This window comes from Gallus gallus, chromosome 9 (assembly GCF_016699485.2).
Source record: "Gallus gallus isolate bGalGal1 chromosome 9, bGalGal1.mat.broiler.GRCg7b, whole genome shotgun sequence".
NCBI classification, from domain to species: domain Eukaryota; kingdom Metazoa; phylum Chordata; class Aves; order Galliformes; family Phasianidae; genus Gallus; species Gallus gallus.
Window position 1 is genome coordinate 15,181,397 of NC_052540.1, and position 21,737 is coordinate 15,203,133.

General features: G+C 42.6%; 1 protein-coding gene across 6 annotated transcripts in view; it reads left to right on the forward strand.

The window, feature by feature from the left end:
* The window catches only part of DIS3L2 (DIS3 like 3'-5' exoribonuclease 2), a 163,924-nt gene that overhangs the window by 83,265 nt on the left and 58,922 nt on the right, over positions 1-21,737 (forward strand). For all 6 annotated transcript variants that reach the window (XM_046898826.1, XM_015291462.4, XM_025153427.3 and 3 more), the window contains 2 exons: positions 5,107-5,186; positions 20,101-20,213. In XM_046898826.1, the coding sequence (XP_046754782.1) occupies positions 5,107-5,186; positions 20,101-20,213 (193 nt within the window). The remainder of the gene's footprint in view (positions 1-5,106; positions 5,187-20,100; positions 20,214-21,737) is intronic.

Below are 21,737 nucleotides of genomic sequence, written 5' to 3' on the forward strand. Positions count from 1 at the left end.
GTGTCTAGACATGCAGTCACTCTCACTGTAAATGTCTTAGCACTGACATATTCAAGTTTAAAGCAGGCTTGCAGTGCCTATACTTCAATAAACAAAATGATGGTCATTGCCATCTCACCTCGAGCTGCAGCAGGCTGCATCCTCCGTCCTCAGCCTTCCAAGGTTCCCAGAGAGCTGGTGGCTGCTTGCTTCTTTGTCTGGTAGGGACAACATCTTGCTTCATCGAGGGTTTTCTCGTGCTGCTTTGGGTACGTGCAGTTCTCCAAACTGCTATTTCACGGTTGCTTGCATTTGTTACAGCAGTGGAAATCTGGGCTCTGTGTCTCTGCTGATGGGCTGCTGCCTGCATGCTGTTGGTGGGAAGGCCATCCAGTTGTGCCTGGAGGGTTTGTGTGGCTGGTTTGGTTCCTATCAAGCTTTTCATCAGGTTGCTTTTGCAGAAATCATCTTGATAATGCCCAAACTTTGTCCAACTGCTGACCACGCCAGGAACCTTGGCCCTCGTGCAGCCTGAGGCCACGGCTTGCAAATGCAATGTTTCATCATGGTCCAGGTAGACTTCCACTTGAGTGCTGGAGCACCGACCACTGGGATTGTTATAGTATTATAGAGTGGCTTAGATTGGAGGGGATCTTCAGGTTCATCCAGTCCCAAACCCATGCCATGGCAGGGCAGCCCCTCACCAGCTCAGGCTGCCCAGGGTCCCACCCAGCCTGGCCTTGAGCACCTCCAGGGATGGGGCATCCACAGCTTCTCTGGGCAGCAGTGCCAGCTCATCTTCTTGTGTCATGGGTGCTTGTATTTTATGTCTAACTTCAACCAGTGTGTTGAATTTGCACTCTTGTAGCTGACGAAAAGCTGATGTTGGTGCACCCAGCTCTGCAGCACCAGCTGTATGCTGTTCTCTCCGCTAATTTTTGTGAATACCTTTGCACAGATGTACGTACTTACACGCAGAAAAACAAACTGCTCTTGCAGCCCCATGATCTGTGAACGTTTTAATTATGATGATGGTAATTCTGGCTCACTAACAGGCTGTTTATCTTACCTCTGCTCCTGCAATAGCCATTTATTTTAGGTCCTTTTAAAGGTAAAAAGACTAACTGCTCTGCAGATATGCTTGTCTGCTTTAATTAGTCTTCCTTCAGCTGTACAAAGAGAAACTGCACTTAATTAGCTAACCTTAAATTAGGATTGATATTCCAGCCTGTCTATGTGCATGCTGTCGTTACTGTTCAATAAATGAAGTGCTCTGTTCTGCAGATTTTTCCCCCAGATGGTTGATACGCAAGATGGCAGACGGAGCCAGAGCACCAGCTTTGCCTTCAGCAGTGTTTAAAGGGCTTTATAGGGTGCGGGTCAAGCCTGCTCCTACAAAGCTCTTGTAGGCATGGCCCAGTTCCAGTGCACAAACCTCTGGCCATGAGGAGGAGGGGGAAAGGATTTAATTTTTCCTTCCATTGGCAGAAACTCCGTGCCAGAGCAAGTCCACCTCTGCAGGCCTGCGTTATACATATGTTTTGGACCCAGCATCTCCCATAAAAAGTGGAAGTTTCCACCTTGGAGTGTTTGTATTCAATCAACGCATGGAGGCCGGGGGGGTTCTCAACGACACATTTTTATCTCAAGCCCTTTTCAGCGCAAAGGCAGGAAAATCTCTTCACTCTGTGTGTGTCTCTATCTCCTCAACCAGTTTCCTCTAACTAACCAAGTTGTGTGTATGTTGGAACGAGAGCACTTGGAACATCTCATTACTTTTACCAAGTATGTTTTGACAATTTGAAATGAGTAAAACAGATTTTTATTAGGTGCAATGACAATGAGAGATGGCTCCTTCAGGGCTTTCAAAGAAGGGGGTGGGAGGAACAATGAGACTTCTTAATCCACACGGTCACCTTGGCAGCCCTCCAGGAGCCGGGGACTGCTGCCAATTCATGTTTACCTGTGGTCAATGCAAATGTGCATGCATGCAGCCGTGATATTTGCTTGTGCTTAAGCAACGTCTTTGTTAGCAGGTGCATGAAAAGTTCTGTTGCCTTGAGGTTTGGTCACACAACCACGGCAGGTTGGGTTTGTTATTGGTTACGCTCAGAAACGTGGTCTGATCTTTGGGCTGCAGCCTTCGGGGGTATTGTACAGCCAGACGTGGCCACTGGAGGAATTTGAATGGCTCTTCCCCTTCACAGGGCCGTATAGCTGGGAGCAATGTTATTTCTCCACCACCATGGCTCCAGGGTGCTCTGTGCTGCAACAGGTGCCAAAGGAGGGGGACATTTTGCGGTGCAGGGACATCCCTGGAGGCGTTCAAGGCCAGGTTGGATGGGATTCTTGGGCAGCCTGAGCTGGTGGTTGGCGGTGCTGCCCACAGCAAGGGCTTGGAACTGCTTGATCTTCAAGGTCCCCTCCAACCTAAAACTTTGTATGATTTGCACTGCCCACACCCAGCCTTTCCTCCCAGCCTCACGTGCCCTGGGACCAGAGGTGGGTCTGAAGCTGCTGGAGATAACAGGCGATACTGGTAGGGCTGCAGGAAAAGAAAGAGCCGATAGCAGACTATATGCCTTCCTCTGGGAGGAGCACATGCAGGGCTGCTGCACCCGTGCCCAGCGCTGCACTCCCATCACTCGGCAGATTGTTTTCTTTCCCACATGCCAGTTCCTATAGCCATCTGAAACCTCTCCAGCCATAAAAACTGAAAACCAGAAATATAACTCATCACACTTAATAATGCAATTACTGGTAAGCAGACTTCACTTAAAAGACTTCGGTCAGGTGTACTGCTTTGTGCCAGAATTATCTCACTGCTGTGAATTTTGAGCTCTGTTTGCAAATCAGCTTCACTTGTCCCACTACCTGGACATCGGCTCTGCAGTATTTCTGCAGTCCTCATGCCAAGGAGTATCATTCCCTGTGTTACTTGCTCAGTGACTTTCTTACCTCACCTTTGCAGTCTGTGCCCAGAACAAACTGCCTGTGACAAGCTACAAGTTCAAGTCCCATGAGCAGTTTTAAAGGAGGAAGGGAATTGTGCCTGGTGCTAAAGCGTATCCCAGCTGTGCTGTGAGCAGAAGTGCTGGTGAGAAATGCTACATCAGGATTTGTCTGGATCCCACTTCTACTCTGCATCTGTAAGCTTAAGTATCTCGGGCTGAGAGCTGTGGCTGTGCCTGTGTGCTGTGCAGCTGGGAGCAGGGCCAGCGTGTCCCAAACACAGCAAACCATGCCCTGGGTGCTTTGTGGGGGGCCAGGTGCCCCCCAGCCCACTTGATGCATTGTGAGCGAGCCACCGCCAACCCCTGCAGCAGACTTCCTTGGCCAAACACAGCTCAGCTCAGCAGCCCGTTCCTTGCTACCATTGTATGAATGCGTTCAGAATTTGGCACCCGCAGATTTATGCTCACTTCTTTCCAGGGCAGACTGCAAATATGCGCTTTGTTGAAACCAATCTGCTAATCTTTAAACTGCCTGGAGCTGCAATTCGCAATGGGTGGCAGACGCTTGTGGTTACACGCCCGAACATCTGGGATAAGCTATCTGTTCCACTGACACAGGAACCTACGCTCTTTGAAGAAGTTCTTTAACCTTTTTCTTCGTCGCTTGTCAGTGTAAAGCAAGCCATTAGTTTCTGCTCAGTGCTGTCTATAGTAGGGCCTGCTGTGATAGGGCAAAGGGAAACGGTTTGAAACTAAAAGAGGGGAGCTGTAGATGAAGAAGGTTTTTGCACTAAGGGCGGCAAGGCACTGGCACAGGTTGCACAGAGGTGGTGGTGCCCCATCCCTGGAGACAGCCAAGGTCAGGCTGGATGGGGCTCTGAGCACTGATGGAGCTGTAGGTGTCCCTGTTCAGTGCAGGGAGTTGGGCCAGATGGCCTCTGAGGGTCCCTTCCATCTCAAACGGTTCAATGATTCTATGATATCTTTACAGAAGCAAGGATGCTTGCAAGCCTTTAAAAATTAGTTGATTTCCACTGCTGGATAGCTTGGCAACAACAGATCAAAGTCCCAGTGTAGTTGAAAAGATTTTATATCTTTCTGCATCACGATCTCTAATTTGTTTGGATGCATGAGAAGGATCAGAAAGTAACGTGCATCTGGGGATTAAGGCAGCTTTGCTGCTCATTCTGAAAGCGAGCGTATTCTGAAAGATGTTCAAAGTCTCAGAAGGGAGTGAAGTGCTTTAGTGATTTTTATGTCTTTGAAAATCTCTGTTTAGTTTCCCTGGTGGAATTACATAAATATACACTGCCAGCTGTTTGATGCCAATAGATCCCACCCAGGGCAGTTAAGCACCGAAGTGACAGAGCTGCAGAGATAGAGACGTTGCTCTCACTGTGCGAGCAGCCATGCACAGAGACGAAGACCTGATAATTCCTTGTGACATTTGCTCCTTTAAAAGTTTGCTGTGGTTTTTCCTCCCACCTCTCCTACACTACAAGTCTGTTGGTGGCCATGCAATCAGAGAAACAGACGTGTTCTCATTGTACCTCTCCAGAAGGGAGTCGCCACCACGATCCATGACTTTCTGCAATGAGATATGACATGCAGCATAGGTGTTATAAAGTACTGCAACCCTTGAGTGTCTTTACACGCTCTCACTGTGCAGGTCACTTTGTAAGTGTGTCACTTGCTCCATGCTAGTGGTGCTCGTGGAATTACAGATGTCCCAATATCTGCTCTTATGCCTGGTGATGTGGGTTATTTGTCTTTAATTTAGCTTTGCAACTGGGGAGACATCTATTTTTCCACCAGCTGCAAGGCACGAAGACTTCTTGCTTGTTTCTTTAGGGAGAACTTGATGGGATCAGTTGTTTACTTTTTGTGGAGAAAAATCAGTAATGAGATGAGGAGCTGTTAAAAGCAAACAGTTCTACCAAAAATAAAAATGAGAATCAACAACAAAAAAACCCACAACATCAAGGAGTATCACTTCTCCAAAACCTCACTGTAGATTAGATCTAGGCTTTCAGATTAGTTTGAAGGTGTTTCAGCAGTCTGAGTCTTCTGAAAACATCGTTATTGTTGTCTGGATGTCTCTGGTCTGTGTGTTTTGATGCCTTCTCCATGACTGGAAGATAAATTTTCCTTTTATTTTTTTTTTCTTGGATAGGAAAGAATGCATTTTCACCATCGACCCATCAACTGCCAAAGATCTTGATGATGCTTTGTCCTGTAAACAACTCCCTGACGGTATGAGATATATTTTACAAAATACTGCTCAGTGTTTATATTCAGCAGCTGACACACTCATATATGTGATTTGTCATGAAGTATTCTTTACCAAATATGAGTAAATGTTAAACTGGTTTTCTCCTATTGTTTTAACTGCCTGTTTTCAGAAATTGTAGAGCAGATCCCTTCAAGCTGCAGTCTGCAGAAGTGTTGATGTCAGGAAATGCAGAAACCACAGTGTTTTGCATAATCGAAGCTGTAATTTCATTTGAGCAGCTCTCAGCTGTCTCCTGTCATTCTTGGGCTTACAGCAGAATAGCTCACGTCCCTCTCCTGCAGAAGGAGAAGCCTACTTTACTGAAGCCTAGTAAAACTTTGACCTGGAATACATAGTCCCCGATTAAAGGAGCCTTGTTTTTGAAGGTCACTGGCTGCGTTGCTTCTCAGTGTTTGCTTATGGGATGCTGAGAATAGTCAGATGAGCAGAGTGTGCCTTATAAGTTGTGCTCTTCTTCTCATTGCCTTTTAAGTTTTCTGTTCTGCCTTATTTGTGCTTTTACTATGCCATAAGCCAGCAGAACAGAAAGTAAAGCTTCAGAAGCCAAGTCTTGATGATTCCGACTAAAGGAACTTCACTCGTGTAAGCTTACATTGCCATCCAATTCTGCTCATTTAGTTTGATGAGATCCAGTAACAGGCTTGGTTTAGAAATAGTGCATGGTTTGATTAACACATCTACAAATAATGAAGAAGATAAAGTGACTTTTTAATGTGTTTAGTTTTACTTGTTGTTATTAGTGATCATGATATGATGACATCAGACATGCTTCTCTGGTTTTGGTTGCTTTCATTCTGTGTAACGTGGCCAATGAATATTCATGTCGTTTGGACCCTGTTGCAGAATAGTATTACAAGTCTATAGAGCTGACTAAAACAAATGAAAAAATAAACAACAAAAAAAAACAGTTGAAAGAAAATTTGAAGCTAATAAAATTATTCTTAATTGTATTGTATGATATCAGTTTTGAGGCCAGGTTAAGGAAAAATTGCTCTTCTATTTCACTGAAAGTTTAAACAGTCTCCTTGAGAGATCCTAAACTTAACTGTGTTCTCCCTCTTTGCGTTTTATCATGTGGATTATCTGCAGATCTATGACTATGTTAGTGATCCTGCAGTCACTCAGAACAAGGACATTGAAACTCTGACATCTGAGACTCTTACCAATCACACACACATGGGTTTTAGGTGCTGCATGAAAACATTCATCGAGCTCATTCGTGATGCATACATCTGCATTTTTCCCTTATCCATCCTTATCTCATCCCTTGGAGAACGTGTCCAGGGGAAATAGCTGTACAGGCAGAAATTCTTCCTTCCCAGAGACTGTGTTGCTCACGCCTGGGACTTGGTGCCAGTGCATTAGGGATCATCTCCACTTGTAAGCCAAGGGGCTTCTAGACATGTTTGGGCTATTGGCCATGTGTTCTTGATCGCAAAAAAATCCCCCTGTGAGGCTGAGTTGTTTGGCAGCTGTGCTGCCACACATGCCTTCATCTTTGGAACCTCTTTGGAACAAGCACTGCTCATGGAATCAAACCAAGGGAAAAAGAAAACGGGATAAAAAAAAGAGAGAACACCCACCCACGTCTTCTTTGGCCTTGTTATTTCAAAGGTCATCTCTGATGTGCTTATCCTGAGAGGACGGAGGATGCAGTCAAAGATTGTACTTCCTTTTTGAAGAGACCTGAAGAAACCCAGGAGAAGTCAGGGACAGGGCATAGCTGACTTTCTGAGAGTAAAAGTGAAGGTTTGAGTGGCTTGTATCCAAAATTTATGGAGCAGGAAACCTGCTCTGAGTGACATGGCTTAGTGCTATGGTGGTGATGGTTGGTTGATGTATGGACTAGATGATGTTAGTGATCTTTCCAACCTCAATGAATCTGCGATTCAGTGAAAGTTTGTTTCCTTCCCAGGAGCATTGTGCACATTCCCCTTTACTCCAGGTGAGCCTCAGATGAGTAAATCCAAGAGGCAGGTAAGGAAATTTAAGAGCAGACAAGTGCATGCCCTCAACAGTGGCTGTCCCAGCCCAAAGGCCCTTTGTTCAGCCCCACATACCACTTCCCACAAATCATCAGGTGTGATTAAGAGCCCTCTGTGGAGGATCTTGAATGGTTCAAAACCAGTGCTGGAGGTCCTTTGGGTTCACTTACTTACAAAGCTCATTCTGTTCGCAGCCCTTATGTTAAGGAGAGCTCTTCTGGGAATCTTAATCTTGTGCATACTGGAGCTTCTTGATGCATTTTGGAGGATTTCTGGCTTTCAAAGTTGCTATACTAGCTGCAATTATTATGACAAAGAGTTGTTTTAGAGGTTAAGAGCTCATCCAGGGCTGGCAAGCCGTCATGTCTCATGAGGACAAAGTTGTGTTAAGAGTTAACAGAGCTTTTATTCCAAACGTAAACCTGGTTACAAGAAATTATTATTTTTTCCATCTTTTTTGCCCATATGTTAAACACTTTAAAAAAAAAAAAAAAAAAAAAAAGAGAGCCAGCATGAACAAACCACATATCTGGCATCCTCATGATGTCAGGAGATCGCCAGAAATTGAAGGAGAATGCAGTACCCGATGCAGAAAATGCCCCAAATGACCCAAAATAAATGCAAGCAAAGGACTTTACTCACACTTGTCCTATCAAGCCCCAAAATGAATGCGTTTCAGATAATTTGGAAGAATGAAATTGTCCTCAAACATTCGTTGCTCATTTATTCAATATTGTGGCAGTTTCTTTGCCCTGAAGCAGAGAGATGTGGGTCTATTGTTGCACCTTTTCTTAGTTTTAAAACTTTTCAGTATACCAGTTATCTGTTCTGGTCACTGGATGGAGGACTTCCCTATGCTTCGTACTCAGTAAAAGATGAATATTTTTTGCAAAAGTAATCCATAAGTCTGTCATAAAGAACTACCCAGTAGCAAAGGAAGCATGGAATGACTGTGGGAAGAGCTTTATTTTTAATGGAGCTCATAGTAAGATATTGCAGCAGTTGGAAACTTTACAGGGATATATGTCATAAGTGGGCCAATCTGGTTTTGAGAGGATTTTATATTGAAGTCTGCTTTTGATTAACTGTCGTGCTCCTCGTTATTGTTTAATGATAGGAGTAGGGAGGTATGCTTGCTGTTTGCACTTGTGAGTGTATATTTTAAGAGATCAGCTCCAATAAGGAATGAAAATAGGGTTATTTATGTAACAGCTTTAGAAATATGAACGAGCTGTACTCCATTTAGATGACTCAGCATAATCTTGGAGTAGGAGATGGATCTGGACGGCAGCAAGTTTCTGCAGCATTCGTAGAGTTGTTTCAGGATAGCCTGAGGTTTTAAGCAAGTTCATTTCAGTCAATGCTCCTTTGTGATCCTTTCTGCACGTATTCTAGTGAATGACTGCAGCCAGGAGCAGCTCTCAGTTTGAACAACGGCTGTGGAGCGTCCACAGAAAGCAAATGTACAGCTTTCAAGCCTGAGTGCTTTCCTCTGGGGTGCAGATGTTTGAAGATTTGCTCTGATCTTATCATGTAAGAGCGTGCCGTGTGACCTGAGTGTCGCAGTGGAACCAGGCAAGTTCCATACGCTTGCCAAACTTCTGGGAATTATCTGCAGGTGTCATTCGATGTATTTCTGGTAACATACACAACGTGATGCAGTTGTTTTGTGCTTGAAAGCTTCTAACTAGTAGAAAGAGAGGTGAAATTTGACAAATTTAAAGGCAGGCAATTCCAAATTCCATCTATTGAAATTTCAGGCCATGACAGGGAAGGAGTTACCTGAAATTATTGGGTCCATTTCGGAGGGGTTGTCTCACCCACGTGCACATCTTCCAGTGCTGATTTCAAAGAAATGCTGGCAGCATCTTGGTACATCTTTTTGTGTGCTTATTGATGACTAATGTGGTCCTCGCCTTTCTTTCATTCTGTATCCTTACCATCTTTCAGAGAGTAATTCAAGTTTTAAGTAATCTAAATCTTACTGTGGGAGGAATGATTGTACTGCAGAATAGAAATATATTTTGCAGGTTGTTTGTCTGGCTTCTTTTTTCCTTAGTGACATTGGTTTTCTGTATTTTGTAGCAAAGTCAGGTACAGATACGTTCACTGAATTCATGTTTTTACTTAAGGATCTAAGCAAATGAGATTTCTGCAGTATGCTGCTCCCTGTTTTTTCCCTTCCCTTTAAATTCATTCATCCTGTTGGTGAGTTTAAATCAAATATACCTAAGGGGAATGCAATGAAATCCTCAAAGACACTGTGTTTCTTGAAGTATCATGAAAATGGGATCTGAGCAAAGAGGAGAGGTGACCCAAATCTGGGTAAAGTGCAGCATGACCTTTGTCTTTAGCAGATGTGTGAGAGTCCACTGTGGGCTGCAGTTTTCAGAAACAGATCTAAGGGGACTGTGGACTCACATTTCTGTTCAAGGAGTATTTTCCATATGTGATGATAAAGTTATCCTTTGTTTACTGCAAGCCTAAAGAAAAAGCTTGCTTTCCATGGACCTCGTGGACACCTTTAAGACATCCCTACTGCGTGAGCTCCAGTGTCTTGCACTGAAATAAGCTTGTAGAGCCCTGGTAGCTCCAAGATGTTCTCTGCCATCTCAGGTGAACACTTGCTTTTCCTTTCCTTCCATCCTTGTTCTTTCCCAAGACAGATTACAAACATGTGAGGACCAAGTTGGTTTTGTTTTGCAGAATTGTGTGCACTTTAAATAATAAGTTGTGAATAATCCCTCTTCTATTCAGTTTGAGAGCTGTAAGATGAAATTTGCTGCAGCGGCACTTGGTGCAGAACCTTTCAGCTAAGCCATTTGGTTCCTGCAGCACAGGCTCTAGGAAGAATTTGTAATTAGAGCCTTGTGGGCTGATTTGCTTAAGATAAACGCTGAAGAATGGACTAATATTGAATCAAAAGTTATGTTATGAATTAGTATGCTTTCTTCTCTGTAAGGTAAGTGTATAAGATGAATAGATACCAGACATGGTCTAGAGAGAAAACGACAGAAAACCCACGTCACTACACGAGTCAGATATAAAATGACCATAAACTGCAATTTCCTTAAATTTATAGCAGGAGTCATATGTGGGAAAAATAAAGAAGATGTACGAGGAATAGGATTGTGCGTAGTATTTGGTTGGTTTTTCCTTCGGTACTGTACATAATTAGCTCAGCTCTGCTGTGACTTGCTGATTAGTCTGGTGCTTTTTTGTTAAGGATCTAAGTTGTGTCAGTAGAAAAGTGGAAAAGACTGATTGCAGTGATTAGAAACAGGTACATTTTTCTTTTTCTTTTTTTCCCATCAGGAACTTGTGGTTGCAGATTCTTTGAAATATGCAAAATACAGTCAGATCTCTACCAAATCCAGATCAATGTTGTGTCCCACAGTGCGGTCCCATCCACTGCTGGTGGAATTGCAGCATGTACAGTGTATTTTACCTCTTATTTTAAAATAACACAGGGCTGCGTCTGCAGAAACACACATCACTTCCAATTTCCAAGGCCAGAGTTGAATGGAATCAGAGGGTTGAATTGCGTCACCCTTCCCCTACCAATTTCATCTCTTTTGAAATCAATGAGACAACTAAACAGTGTCGTGCTCCCCTTAGCTTGACTGGAAATAGAGCAGATGATGGTTGAAAGGGTAACTGAGTAAGCCTAATTCCCGAACAAGTGCACTAAAATAATAAAACACTGGGATGCAGAACAAGACTGTTTGGATTTGGTTTGAGCATTGATTGCTGGAACGTAATTTGTTAAAGCATTTCTTGCATCTGTGTGAGAGCTACTTGTGGGAAGATTGTGGGTTTTTTGTTTTGATTTTCTTTTCCCCCACAAAACTTGGGCAGAATTAGTTATTGGTAATTCATATCTGTTGCACTGGATTTTTGTATCTAATACAGAAATTTTATAAAAATTCCACCTGTATTCCAAAAGCCTTGTATTTGGAAAACAGAGATATCAAATAGAGACAGTACATAAATTCATAGAGGAAAAGGATGTGGGATTAAAGCAATATGAAAGGTAGGTTATCTGTAAAGGGCTAATCTAATGAAGATCGTGGCTGCAGAATGTACAATTGGACATACAAATACAAAGTAGAATTACCCTTTAAAGTGAATGTATTTTCCTACAGTGAAGAGAGATGCTGTGGGCAAAATCACCTTTTGACTCATTTCAGTTCATAAATTCAGGACCTGGGACAATTCCCCAAGGATTTAGAGATTTCCTGCATCGACAGACATCCCTAGTTTAGATACTGACTTAAAAATGATAGTACCCAACTCTACATTGAAGAAAAACCCCACAAAAGTTGAGAACTCATTTGAGTTGGGTAGTGAGGGGAGGATCAGAAATTCCCAATTTAAAAGTACTTTCTCTAAGATTTATTTTCTCTAAAGTGGACCTCAGGGACCAGGAAAGTCGTTAAAGTAGAACCATAAATGATGACAAGACAGAGCTAGAGAAAACAGGATATTCCAGCAAATTCAGCAGATAGGAATCCAAAGATATGTGAGGGTACATGAAGGGTACAAATGGCTAGGAATAAGTTCCCACACATTTCACTTCAGTCTTATGTTCTGTTGCTTGCAGGCAGCAAAAATACTATTACTGTATATGTTTGTTATCAACTTTTCAAAATGACAGGATCCCTTGGAATCGCTGGGCTATTGTTTTAACTTCTAATTTGTTGCAGTACATGGGTTTTAAGAACCCGACTGAACAGGAAGAATGTCTTCTTACAGTGCAACTGACTATGGTACTTCCTTATTGTTGACTATTACCTTGGTTACTGGAAGTGTAAAACAGGGTGCAGATGGAAATGTTTTGGAAATGTTTCCAAACATAAACAAAAAATTGGATGGCTAAGAGTGAAATCTCAGCAGCTGCCTTCTATTCTCAAAGAAGCTGAAATGTCAAGGCTGCTCAGTGGGGTAATTTGTATGTGTTTGGCCTAGCACTACATTCCAAGGTCTCTTTGAATGCCCAGGACCATTCATTCAGCCTTGGATTTCTGTGTTCAGCAGAGATATCACAAAAGATTGACCTAGGAGAGAGGCAGGTCCCTTCCCACTCCGAACCTTCATTTCAGGAGCAGGGTGACATCCTACACCCCCCAGATGATTGTAATCCATCTTGAAAGCTTCTGGGTGCCACTTCCCTTCTCTTCCAGTTCAAAGACTGTTGATTTCCTGATAGAGTTAATGTCCTGAATGGGAGTTGGAATAGTGATAACAACAGATTGTGACGGGAATGCCAGAAATTGTCCTTTTGCCTTTGACACTTTGGAAACATAGCTGCTAAGAGGGTGTTTGATAGAGCTAAGCACAGACTCCCTTGGTAACTTCTGTCTACTGGCAAGAAGTGCTTTCTGAGCTGCAAATCTGAGTTCACGATGGTGACCTGCTTGACAGCTTGTCTTGGGAAAAGGTTGAAGATCTGTCTGTGGAATGATTGGTTTAGACTGAGTAGCAAAGATTCACGTTGGGTGTAAATCACGAGCAGTCATCTAGAGGTTCTCCCAAAGATTATCATGTAGCAAACACTGTCATCCAGTGGAGAATCTAATGTATCTGAGATTCTTACTCCTCTTCATTTTACTCATTACGCTTGAATCTTGCAAAGAAATTAATGCAGTTTTTAAAACTTCTCAGTGGATCTTGCTGCTTTGGCACCTCACAGTTTGCGAGGTGTTTGTGCAGACATGGAGGAAATGAGCTGACTTGTACAATGCAGAAGGTAACATCAGGTATCAGCACAGGAACAGGGAGGAAACCTTTGTGAGCAGAAGGTAGGACATAGGCATCACTGCATAAGGAGCTGTTGTGTCTGGTCACACTCTTCCAGCGTTGGCCAAATTTGATATATGAAAGAAATGGCACAGTCTCTTCATTTCCCATCGTTATCTTTTCTGTCCCTAGCTGTCCTGTGGCTTTCCTTGATGTTTACTATTAAGGTACTTTTGCCTTACCTCCATCTGTATTTTTCTGTGTGATTCTGGTTCTGCAGTGTGAACAAATCTTTATGCTATGTACTTTTTCTGTTGGATATCATTCCCTGTGTCCTTCAGTCTGCAATTAAATATTTTATCTTGGACATGCTGCGTAAATTCTGTCCTTCTGAGTATTTAGTGCTTTTCCCCCAGGATAATTCCTTCTTTGTTAAAGTATCCGACTTAACGGTGCAGTGGTAACATTTGCACAGAAGAGCTCTTTTGTTCTCCTCCTAAGTTATTGCATCTGGTTGGAAGGTAATTTTCATGAACAACAGAGGCAGTGGCTGTGTTCCGGATGGCAGCATCTCCCATCACAAGGTGAAGAACTGAGGTGGGTTTGCTGGCAACTCAGAGGACAGGACATTTGGTTGTTGGGTTTCTCTGCCTTGGTACCAAGGTATGTTCTGTGACATCTGGAGATCCGACTTCTTATTCACCACCAGCTGAGATGCTTCCAGCATCTACCCCATGTTCTTATGGTAGGACTGACTCCCACACTCCTAGGAGGCTGTGGGTAGTTTGTGATGACATCTTACCATCTCTGAACACACTCCTCAGTGTTGGGCAGGGTGGGGTAGTGTGTTCCTCACAGAGGATTTAAATGCTAGCCTTAGTCAAAATATTTAAGTACTGAAGTGATTTGGGTTATGCTGTTTTGTGTATAAAGCTCGGGCTTTGTAATGCACGATGTATGAAGTGCCTTTTTATGTCAGTGTTCTGGCTTTGTTTTTCGGTATAAAAGATAGCTTTTAAATTCTATTAAGAAGTGAGTTTAGAAAGTTGTGAAATTTACTAGCTGCTACAGACAGAGAACTATATGCAATTCACTTGGAAGACCTGCTCCCAGAATTTAATTTAGTAATAAAATCTCCTCATAATTCTGTAAGTATTTAAAGATTTGTTTGTTGGTCATGGAAAAAAATGTTCTGCTTGGGGACTGCTCCTTTCCAAGTAGATTTCTGTGCTTTATGTCTTCACTTGTCCATCATTGCTAAAGGCACGTAATGAACATGAGTTCTGTTTTGTACCTTACCTGGAGCCAATCCCAAATTTGTTTGTAAAATCCTGATCATCTCCATAACATTCAGTCAGTGCCAGAGACTTAAGTACCGAAGGTCAGAGTGGCTGTGAGAATTGAGTAGAACAGCGCTTTAAAAGTCACTACAAGCAGATAGGAATTATTCTGGATTTTAGACTCATTAAAATCTCGCTTTGACCTTTTTGACTTAAAGAGAAAGAAGAAAAAAAAAAAACACACAAAAAAACCCCATTACGATCTATTTTTGTGAGTTGAGCTGTGAATGTTTCCAGGTTCTCTTGGGATCGCTGAGGGCATCACTTTCCAGCATTGCCATTTGTATCAGTGGTTTCTCAGAAATTCAGAAGATGCTGAGATGCTCTCAAAGTCTGTCTGTGGCTGGTGAGCGTTGGGGGTTGTTTCCATGGGGTGTTGCTCATGTAAACCAGAGGGGCTCAATGGGGATATGTCCTAGAGGCCAGGCTGGCAGTGGAGCCTGGTAGAGTGTAGTATTTTGTGAATCATTACTCTTTAGAGGTGCTTATTGTTTGGATAGAGAGTTTTCCCTCTTTTCAAATCATTGCAACTTTCCTAAAGTCGTATTCATGGTTGGTTGGAAAGCTGCTGCTCGGTGCCCCGGGGACTTGTCCTGCTCTCTTTGAGGTACAGAATTCTGATTCCTTTTGCCAGAGTCTTTTCATAAGGTTATGTTGAAGAAGAGACCTTTTGAGAAAGAAGAAGATACGAATTGCTTTTAAAAAGGTGTAATTAGTTGTATTTCGGTTGGCTGGAGCAGCATCATGTGATAATTTAAAAACTTCAGTTTCCTGGTAAACAAGTTAATGCATTTATGCTCAATTGCGCTGTGCTTTGAAAAAGCAAAATGGCCCCGGGGCACACGAGTAAAATTTAAGCACTTTGTTATTTTAAAATAACTGAAATAAAGCACACTGTCTGATTTTCTGAACAATAGCTTGGTTTTCTGTGCTTGAAGAGTAACCTCAGCTGAGAATAAAAGCCACCCACCTGTATCTTCAGACTCCAGAGCAGACAAATAACTTGCTCTTCCCACAGTTCCACTTGTAAGTTTTGTGTTAATCTCTTCTCCTCTTCTCCATATTGCTCTATTTTTTCTCTTTTTTCTTTTTCTTTTTTCTTTTTCTTCTTAATTTTCTTCTTTTTTTTCTTTTTTTTTTTTTCTTTTTTGTTGTCATTCTCTTCTCTCTGCCACTGTCCCAACATGGACATTGCCATGCCAGGACCATTGATGTACCCATATAGTACATGCATATTCCGAAGAGAAACAGAGATGCTTGTGCATGGGTCAGGTCCTTCATTTAAAAGCATATGTTGATGATCTGCAATGATCCTTAGCTACTTCCAGCAGCTTTTTCATACTTCTGCTAGATGCTAAACACTGCTTTGCAAATAAGTGAGCAGCACCAGGTACCCCCAGGGCAGGGAATGGGGAAGAGCTGTAATTATTTGCTGCAAGAGTTTGGCCTAACCTCAGAACAGTCAACTGCCTTTAATTGCTGGAAGCAGCTGGCTGTTTTCTGGCTGGAGCAAACAATCTGCTTTGAACTTTCCTGTATCTCCCTAACTGAGAGGTAACAGATGTCTTCAGAAATAGTGGTTAACACAAAAAACTTGGTATTAGATTTGAAGTTGATGTAATGTTCTATGAGTGATAGTCTCTCTCCTGAGAAGGGTGACGAGTAAAGGTGAGATGGAAATAAAGGAATGTGTATTCGTGTGCTGGAGAATTACCTTTTGCTGTTTTATCCTCAAGGTGTAGCATTTTTAAGCTCTGTGGTCCAAAAATTTACACGCCAGAGTATGAAATGAATATGCTTGCTCTTTCCCTCTGTATTTGTGACTGGGGTGCTGAAGATGGAGAAGGGTTTGCTGCCGTTGTGTTAACTCACTCCTGTTCAGATATATTCAACCCAACTTTCTGATTCCTGGGGCAAATTCTTGATACAGCTTGCTGGGTTGGCAATTTTTATGGAACGTTTACAAACTCAAAGGTCTTTCTCCTTTCTTCCAGCTCCTTCTTGCTAATCCTTTTTGTTTATAATTTTCCTCCACAAAAAAGGAAAAAAGGTCTTTGAACTCTCTTGTTGTAGTAGTTGAGATCATCAGTGAAGAAAAAAGAAACAGCTTGTTCTTTGTTCTTCTGTTAGGTGCCACACTTGAACCACTGTCCTTTGATTTTAGCATCCTATCAGTGTTACACATACAAGGTTTTGGAGTGAGTTCAAACAAACCAGATTCTCAGATCAAGGAGCTGAACCTTCTCAAAAAAAGCTCAGCATCGTGCAGGGGGATGCAGCTTTGCTGTTTGGTGAGCATCTGGAGGAGATCCAGGCTTCAAGAAACTTGGAGAATTTTGGGTCTATTTCTTTCTGCTATTCCAGCCACCCACAGCGTGATCAGCAAAAGAGGAAATGGTCCTCTCTGCCTGCAGTGTCACCACAAATCCCATCCATCCCTTTTGCAGAGAGTTTTGGTGTCGCTCAATTCTAAACTGCATTCCCCATTGCTAATTGTCTCTCACTCTTCGTAGTGATGGAGTTTGAATGGGATGACAGTTTTGCACCCACCTTCAAATGTAATAATTTTAAATGAAAAAAGATCTGAGATCCTGAATGAAAGAAGCCATCCGAGTGCCTTCAGCATTTTTCTTGCAGTAGATGCTCTCTTTTGTTGTTGCTTAAATATCAGCTATATGAAGTGTCAGGCTTAATCCCCCATGTATTCTTATATAGATAATCTAAGAAAAGAAGAAGGTCTTTAAACTAATAGTGTATACCTAGCTTTAAGGCTTGTTGTGCTGCTTTAGGTTCGCTGTAGGAGAACTGTAAACTGGAGTCAGATTAATCTGGTTTGTAATGTACTCCTTTCTGTAAGAAATATAGATTGAAATCAGGATGGAGAACTACACACCAAGGCACAAAGCCTATGTTTGCTGGAGAAGTAGATTTTGTTATCAAAATGAGGGTGGAGTAGGCAGTATAGCAGTGTGTAGTGTCTGATCCATGCACTGCCCACCCTTTCCTCTCTATGGCAAGACTTTTTCAGTGCAGGAGAGTTTAACTCTCTTTTCCTTTCATTCAGGCCACATATTCTCTTTTTTTCCTTGCGAAATAACATAGGACTTACAATGTGAAATGCTCCTTTTGTGATTGTCATAAAAATTAATGAGACTAGCAAAACTGTTTGTGGACCTCGAAGAGAATCCTAGTGGAAGAACTTTGTAGATAGAGAAATACTATTCATTTTAATTGGCAAATAAACCAGGAGAGAGCACTGGGCAGGTATTTCTGTGCAGGCTTAGACTGGTATTTTCTGCGGCACATCCAAGGGAAGTCAGATTAGTTGGTCACTGTCTGTATCTTCAGTTTCTCTTGGTCTGAGTTTGTTGGGGGATGAGGGAAATGGGGTGATTCATACTTGAGCAAGGCAAACCCAAGAGCTGCCAGTTTGCATTATGTCAATGTATGTAGCAAAATATTTAGATAGAATTTCCATTAGAAGTTCAAAAGCAGGGGGCTCATGCTGACCCCGGCTTTTAGAACCTCTGGTGGGAAACCTGAGTGAAATTTAACTCCGCACGATGTGTTTTCGTTGGCAAACTCCATGTTTTATTATCTCATGCAATGAGATCTTTCTTGGTTTGTCAATTTTCTACTGAGGACGAAAAGTTCATGTATGTAACAGCGCACATATTGAATTAAAGTGCGATTAAAGGCATGATGTAATGACCCCCTCTCCTTTCCTTTGGTCAATATTTGCCTGCAGGGTCAATACATTACAATATTGACTTCAAAGTGTTCAATATTTTTTTACCTTCTAAGTGTGTTGGCTTCAAGTGCATGTAATATTAGATCTGTTGGTTGAATTGTTAGTCTAAGACTTACTGTCTAAGTAGTTTCAGGCTTGGATGCCTAATCCATGTAGAGCAGCTTTCAGGGCATCTGATAATATCACAACACAGCTGTAGACAGCTTTCTGAGGTGAACCATTTAATCTGCAGCCTTTTCTCCCAGCTTTCTGAGTGGTGGAATTTGTCCCTTGGTGTACAGTAGGATTATTGCCCTCTCCTCCTGCTGCCGTGATATTTACTCTGTGCAGGACTTTCCAGCGACTATAGGTTATGTGGAAAAACCTAAATCCCCATGCTCCTGTCTTCCATGTGATTTTCTGCTGCCTTTACATCTTCGCTCTATTGAGGGAACGAAAGTAGCACAAGAGTACTTTGGAGAGTACTTTGTGTATGTAAACACAGCTTAATAAAACTGACAGGAGGAGCTGTTGCAGGCTGTCCAGGGAAGTGGTAGAATCACTGTCCCTGGAGGCGCTCAAGAAATGAGGAGACGTGGCACTGAGGGATGTGGTCAGTGGGTACGGTGGGGATGGGTTGGGGTTGGACTTGGTGATCTTCAAGGTCTTCTCCAACCTTAATGATTCTATGATTCACCTCTTTCCATTCCTGCTCTATTGACATCCAGCACTGTTACCCATTAGGTGCACACCGAGGCAGATACACTGCGTAGTGACATCAGCTATTAACAATTTGTGCTTCAAAAATGTGACACTTGAGAGAAAGGCTTTGATAATATCCTTTGCAAGGTGTATAAACAAACAGGATTATAACCAATGTGGTATCTTATTATGCTGTCTTTTTGAAAAAACAGAAGAAAGAAAAAATATTTATAGATACCACAAAGTTAGTGAATTCCTCTAAAGAACCAAATGTTATAATTAGGAACCCGCCACACTTAGAACTGTTCTACAAATAAGCACCTCAAATCTGGCCTCGTTCTTCCAGAGAAAACAAAGGTCAATGGGCTCCTTTGAGGATTAGCAGACCAGAATTTCTTGGACTGAGGTACTAATTACTTCCAAAGCTGAGGATGATCGCTGCTTCCAAATTCAAATTATTGCTGAAACCTCACGATAAACCTCAGTAGTGCTCCTCTCTAGCCTAACTTTTGAATCAAGATGCTTTTAGACTAGACTGTAGTTGGAGGACAAAGAGCCTAATTTGAGGATAAAGCAGGATAACAGGGAGAATATTCTTGTGGAAAGCTGCATTTCTGCATAGCCTGCTACTAAATCACGTAAGACTTCTGTGGACATCAGCAGCAATTTGCTCTTGACCCAGAGATAATTGGAAGCAAGTACAGCTCTGAGATCTGAGATCCCGAGGCAGGCTCAAAACTTGTGTCCTGTGCTGCCTGTGGGGTTGCAAGGTGGGGTCCCATATCCCATATCTGGCAGCAGAGCTTACTATTATAAGCTCTTGGCTGTGAAGACTTAGCCACATGGCTTTTAAGGGCTTTCACATATCCACCGCTGCCTGAGCACTCACACGTGGATGTGGGATGAGGTAAGCTGTGGTCACAGTGGTGGTGAATTTGGTAGTGTTCTGAGGGACCACGGTTTTCATCTCAGATGGGAAGAGAAGGATAGAAATGCCATTTCTGTGAGCTGTAGGCATAGCATGTGGGGGAGAAGAGGAGTCAGAGTAGTTACATAGAATAATACAGAGGGATCAAAATGCAAAAGCATTCAGACTTGTCAGAATGATAACAGATTTGTGAAAATCACATTGTCGCTCTCTTTTCCTTTCCTTTACTGTCCCCCTAACGCTGATGGTATGTCACAGGGCTCATCCCTCACAAGGAACGTCTCCTCCAGAAGTGATCCAGCAGAAAATGCAGAGATCATAAAATGGCTGATTTATTTTATTTTATTTTATTTTCCTCTGAAAAGTAACTTCTGGATTGAATTATTCCCTTTTTTCCCCAGTTCCCTAAATTTCTGCCTGCAGCCTACTGACTTCCTTGTGCAATTGCAGGGAACTTTGAGGTGGGTGTTCACATTGCGGATGTAAGCTACTTCGTACTGGAAGAAACAGCACTGGATAGAGTGGCGAGCGAGAGGGCAACGAGTGTCTATTTAGTGCAAAAGGTAGGAACAACTTTTCTTCTTTTCTTCTGAGCACCATTTTTTCCTTTCACCATTATTTCATGTTAAAAGTTTATTTTCAGATGCCGTCAATCAAAATCTGGTTACTATTGCAGCAAAACTACAAAAATTGGTGAACTGGTGTAGACAAACGCAAGACTTAATGCTATGTGCTGGCTCAGAGCTCATGAAGAGAGCAGTGCATGAAGCAGCAGTCTATGGCCATGTGTCCTTAGGTAGAAACTTGGGTATGTCAGGGCTTGGTAGCTTAGGAGCAGCTCAGTTGGAGCAGGGCTCTGCTGACCTGGAGTTGGTTCAGGTCCCACAGCTTTAAAGCTATGTTTGTACCATCATCAGCTGGAGATAAGCTTGACAGATCCCACTTGGTTTCTCTGTGTTGCTGTTGCAGGCTCAAAATTTGCAGACCATAGGATCATACTATCATTAAGGTTGGAGAAAGACCTCTAAGATGACCAAGTCCAACCCCAGCTGACCCCCACCATGCCCACTGACCACATCCCTCAGTGCCACATCTCCATGGTTCTTGAACTTTTCTAGGGACAGTGACTCCACCACCTCGCTGGGCAGCTGTGCCACTGCATCACCACTCTTTCTGAGAAGAAACGTTTCCTAACATCCAACCTGAACTGTAGTGGTAGTGATGGAGAGTTTTGTCATCTCACTTTTTGAGGAACCACAGTATTTCAGTTTTCTTTCATCTTGGTATTTCAGATATGGAGAACTGGTGCTCTCTCATCATGCACTGAAAAGATATTTTTAAATTGTAAAGATTTTAGTACAACAGAACCAAATATTAAACTCAGTTTTGAAGTAGACTTGTAAACTGTAAAAGCGATCAAGTTGGAGCTTAATATTAGAGGAGAGGAAATATCCATGTTTCATCCATGGATGATTATTTTTGTCTCATTTTTAGTTGAATGTGCAGAAACCCTTCCTAGCTCATGAGCTATTGCAGGTACTGTATATGAATTGAAGCCAGGAAGCTTGGCTCTTGGCTTTAGGTAGTAGAAGTCCTTGATGGTGCAACGCTTCCCAGATGTTGGGGCATCTTTGCTGATATAAACAACCACATCCTAATTGCTGGGTTGCGTGGAGCAGCCATGAGAGCAGTGCAGAGGTGTCTGAGCTGGATTGGTCATAGTGAGACCAAGGAGTGACCTCTCTGGGTATCACCTTGCTGGGGACTGACTTCTCCAGGAGTGGGAAGCAGTGTGTATCTCACAGAAACAGCAGCTCTGGTACCGCAGCCTTCCCAGCCCTACAGTCTCTCTGTCAATAAGCCCTTGGCTCTGTGATGCTCTGCTTCCACCTCTGGTAGAGGTGACTCCATGGCTGTCACTCACCACATCGCTCATGCTTGAAGGCATGTCGTTTTTTTGGAAAGAAAAATAGACATTTTTCATGAAAATGTAGCTGAATTCAAAAGTTAATTGTTCTTTCCAAGTGCTTTTTTTCCCCGAGCACCAGCCCTGTGTGATGCCTACAATAAGTTTTATATGTTACCTT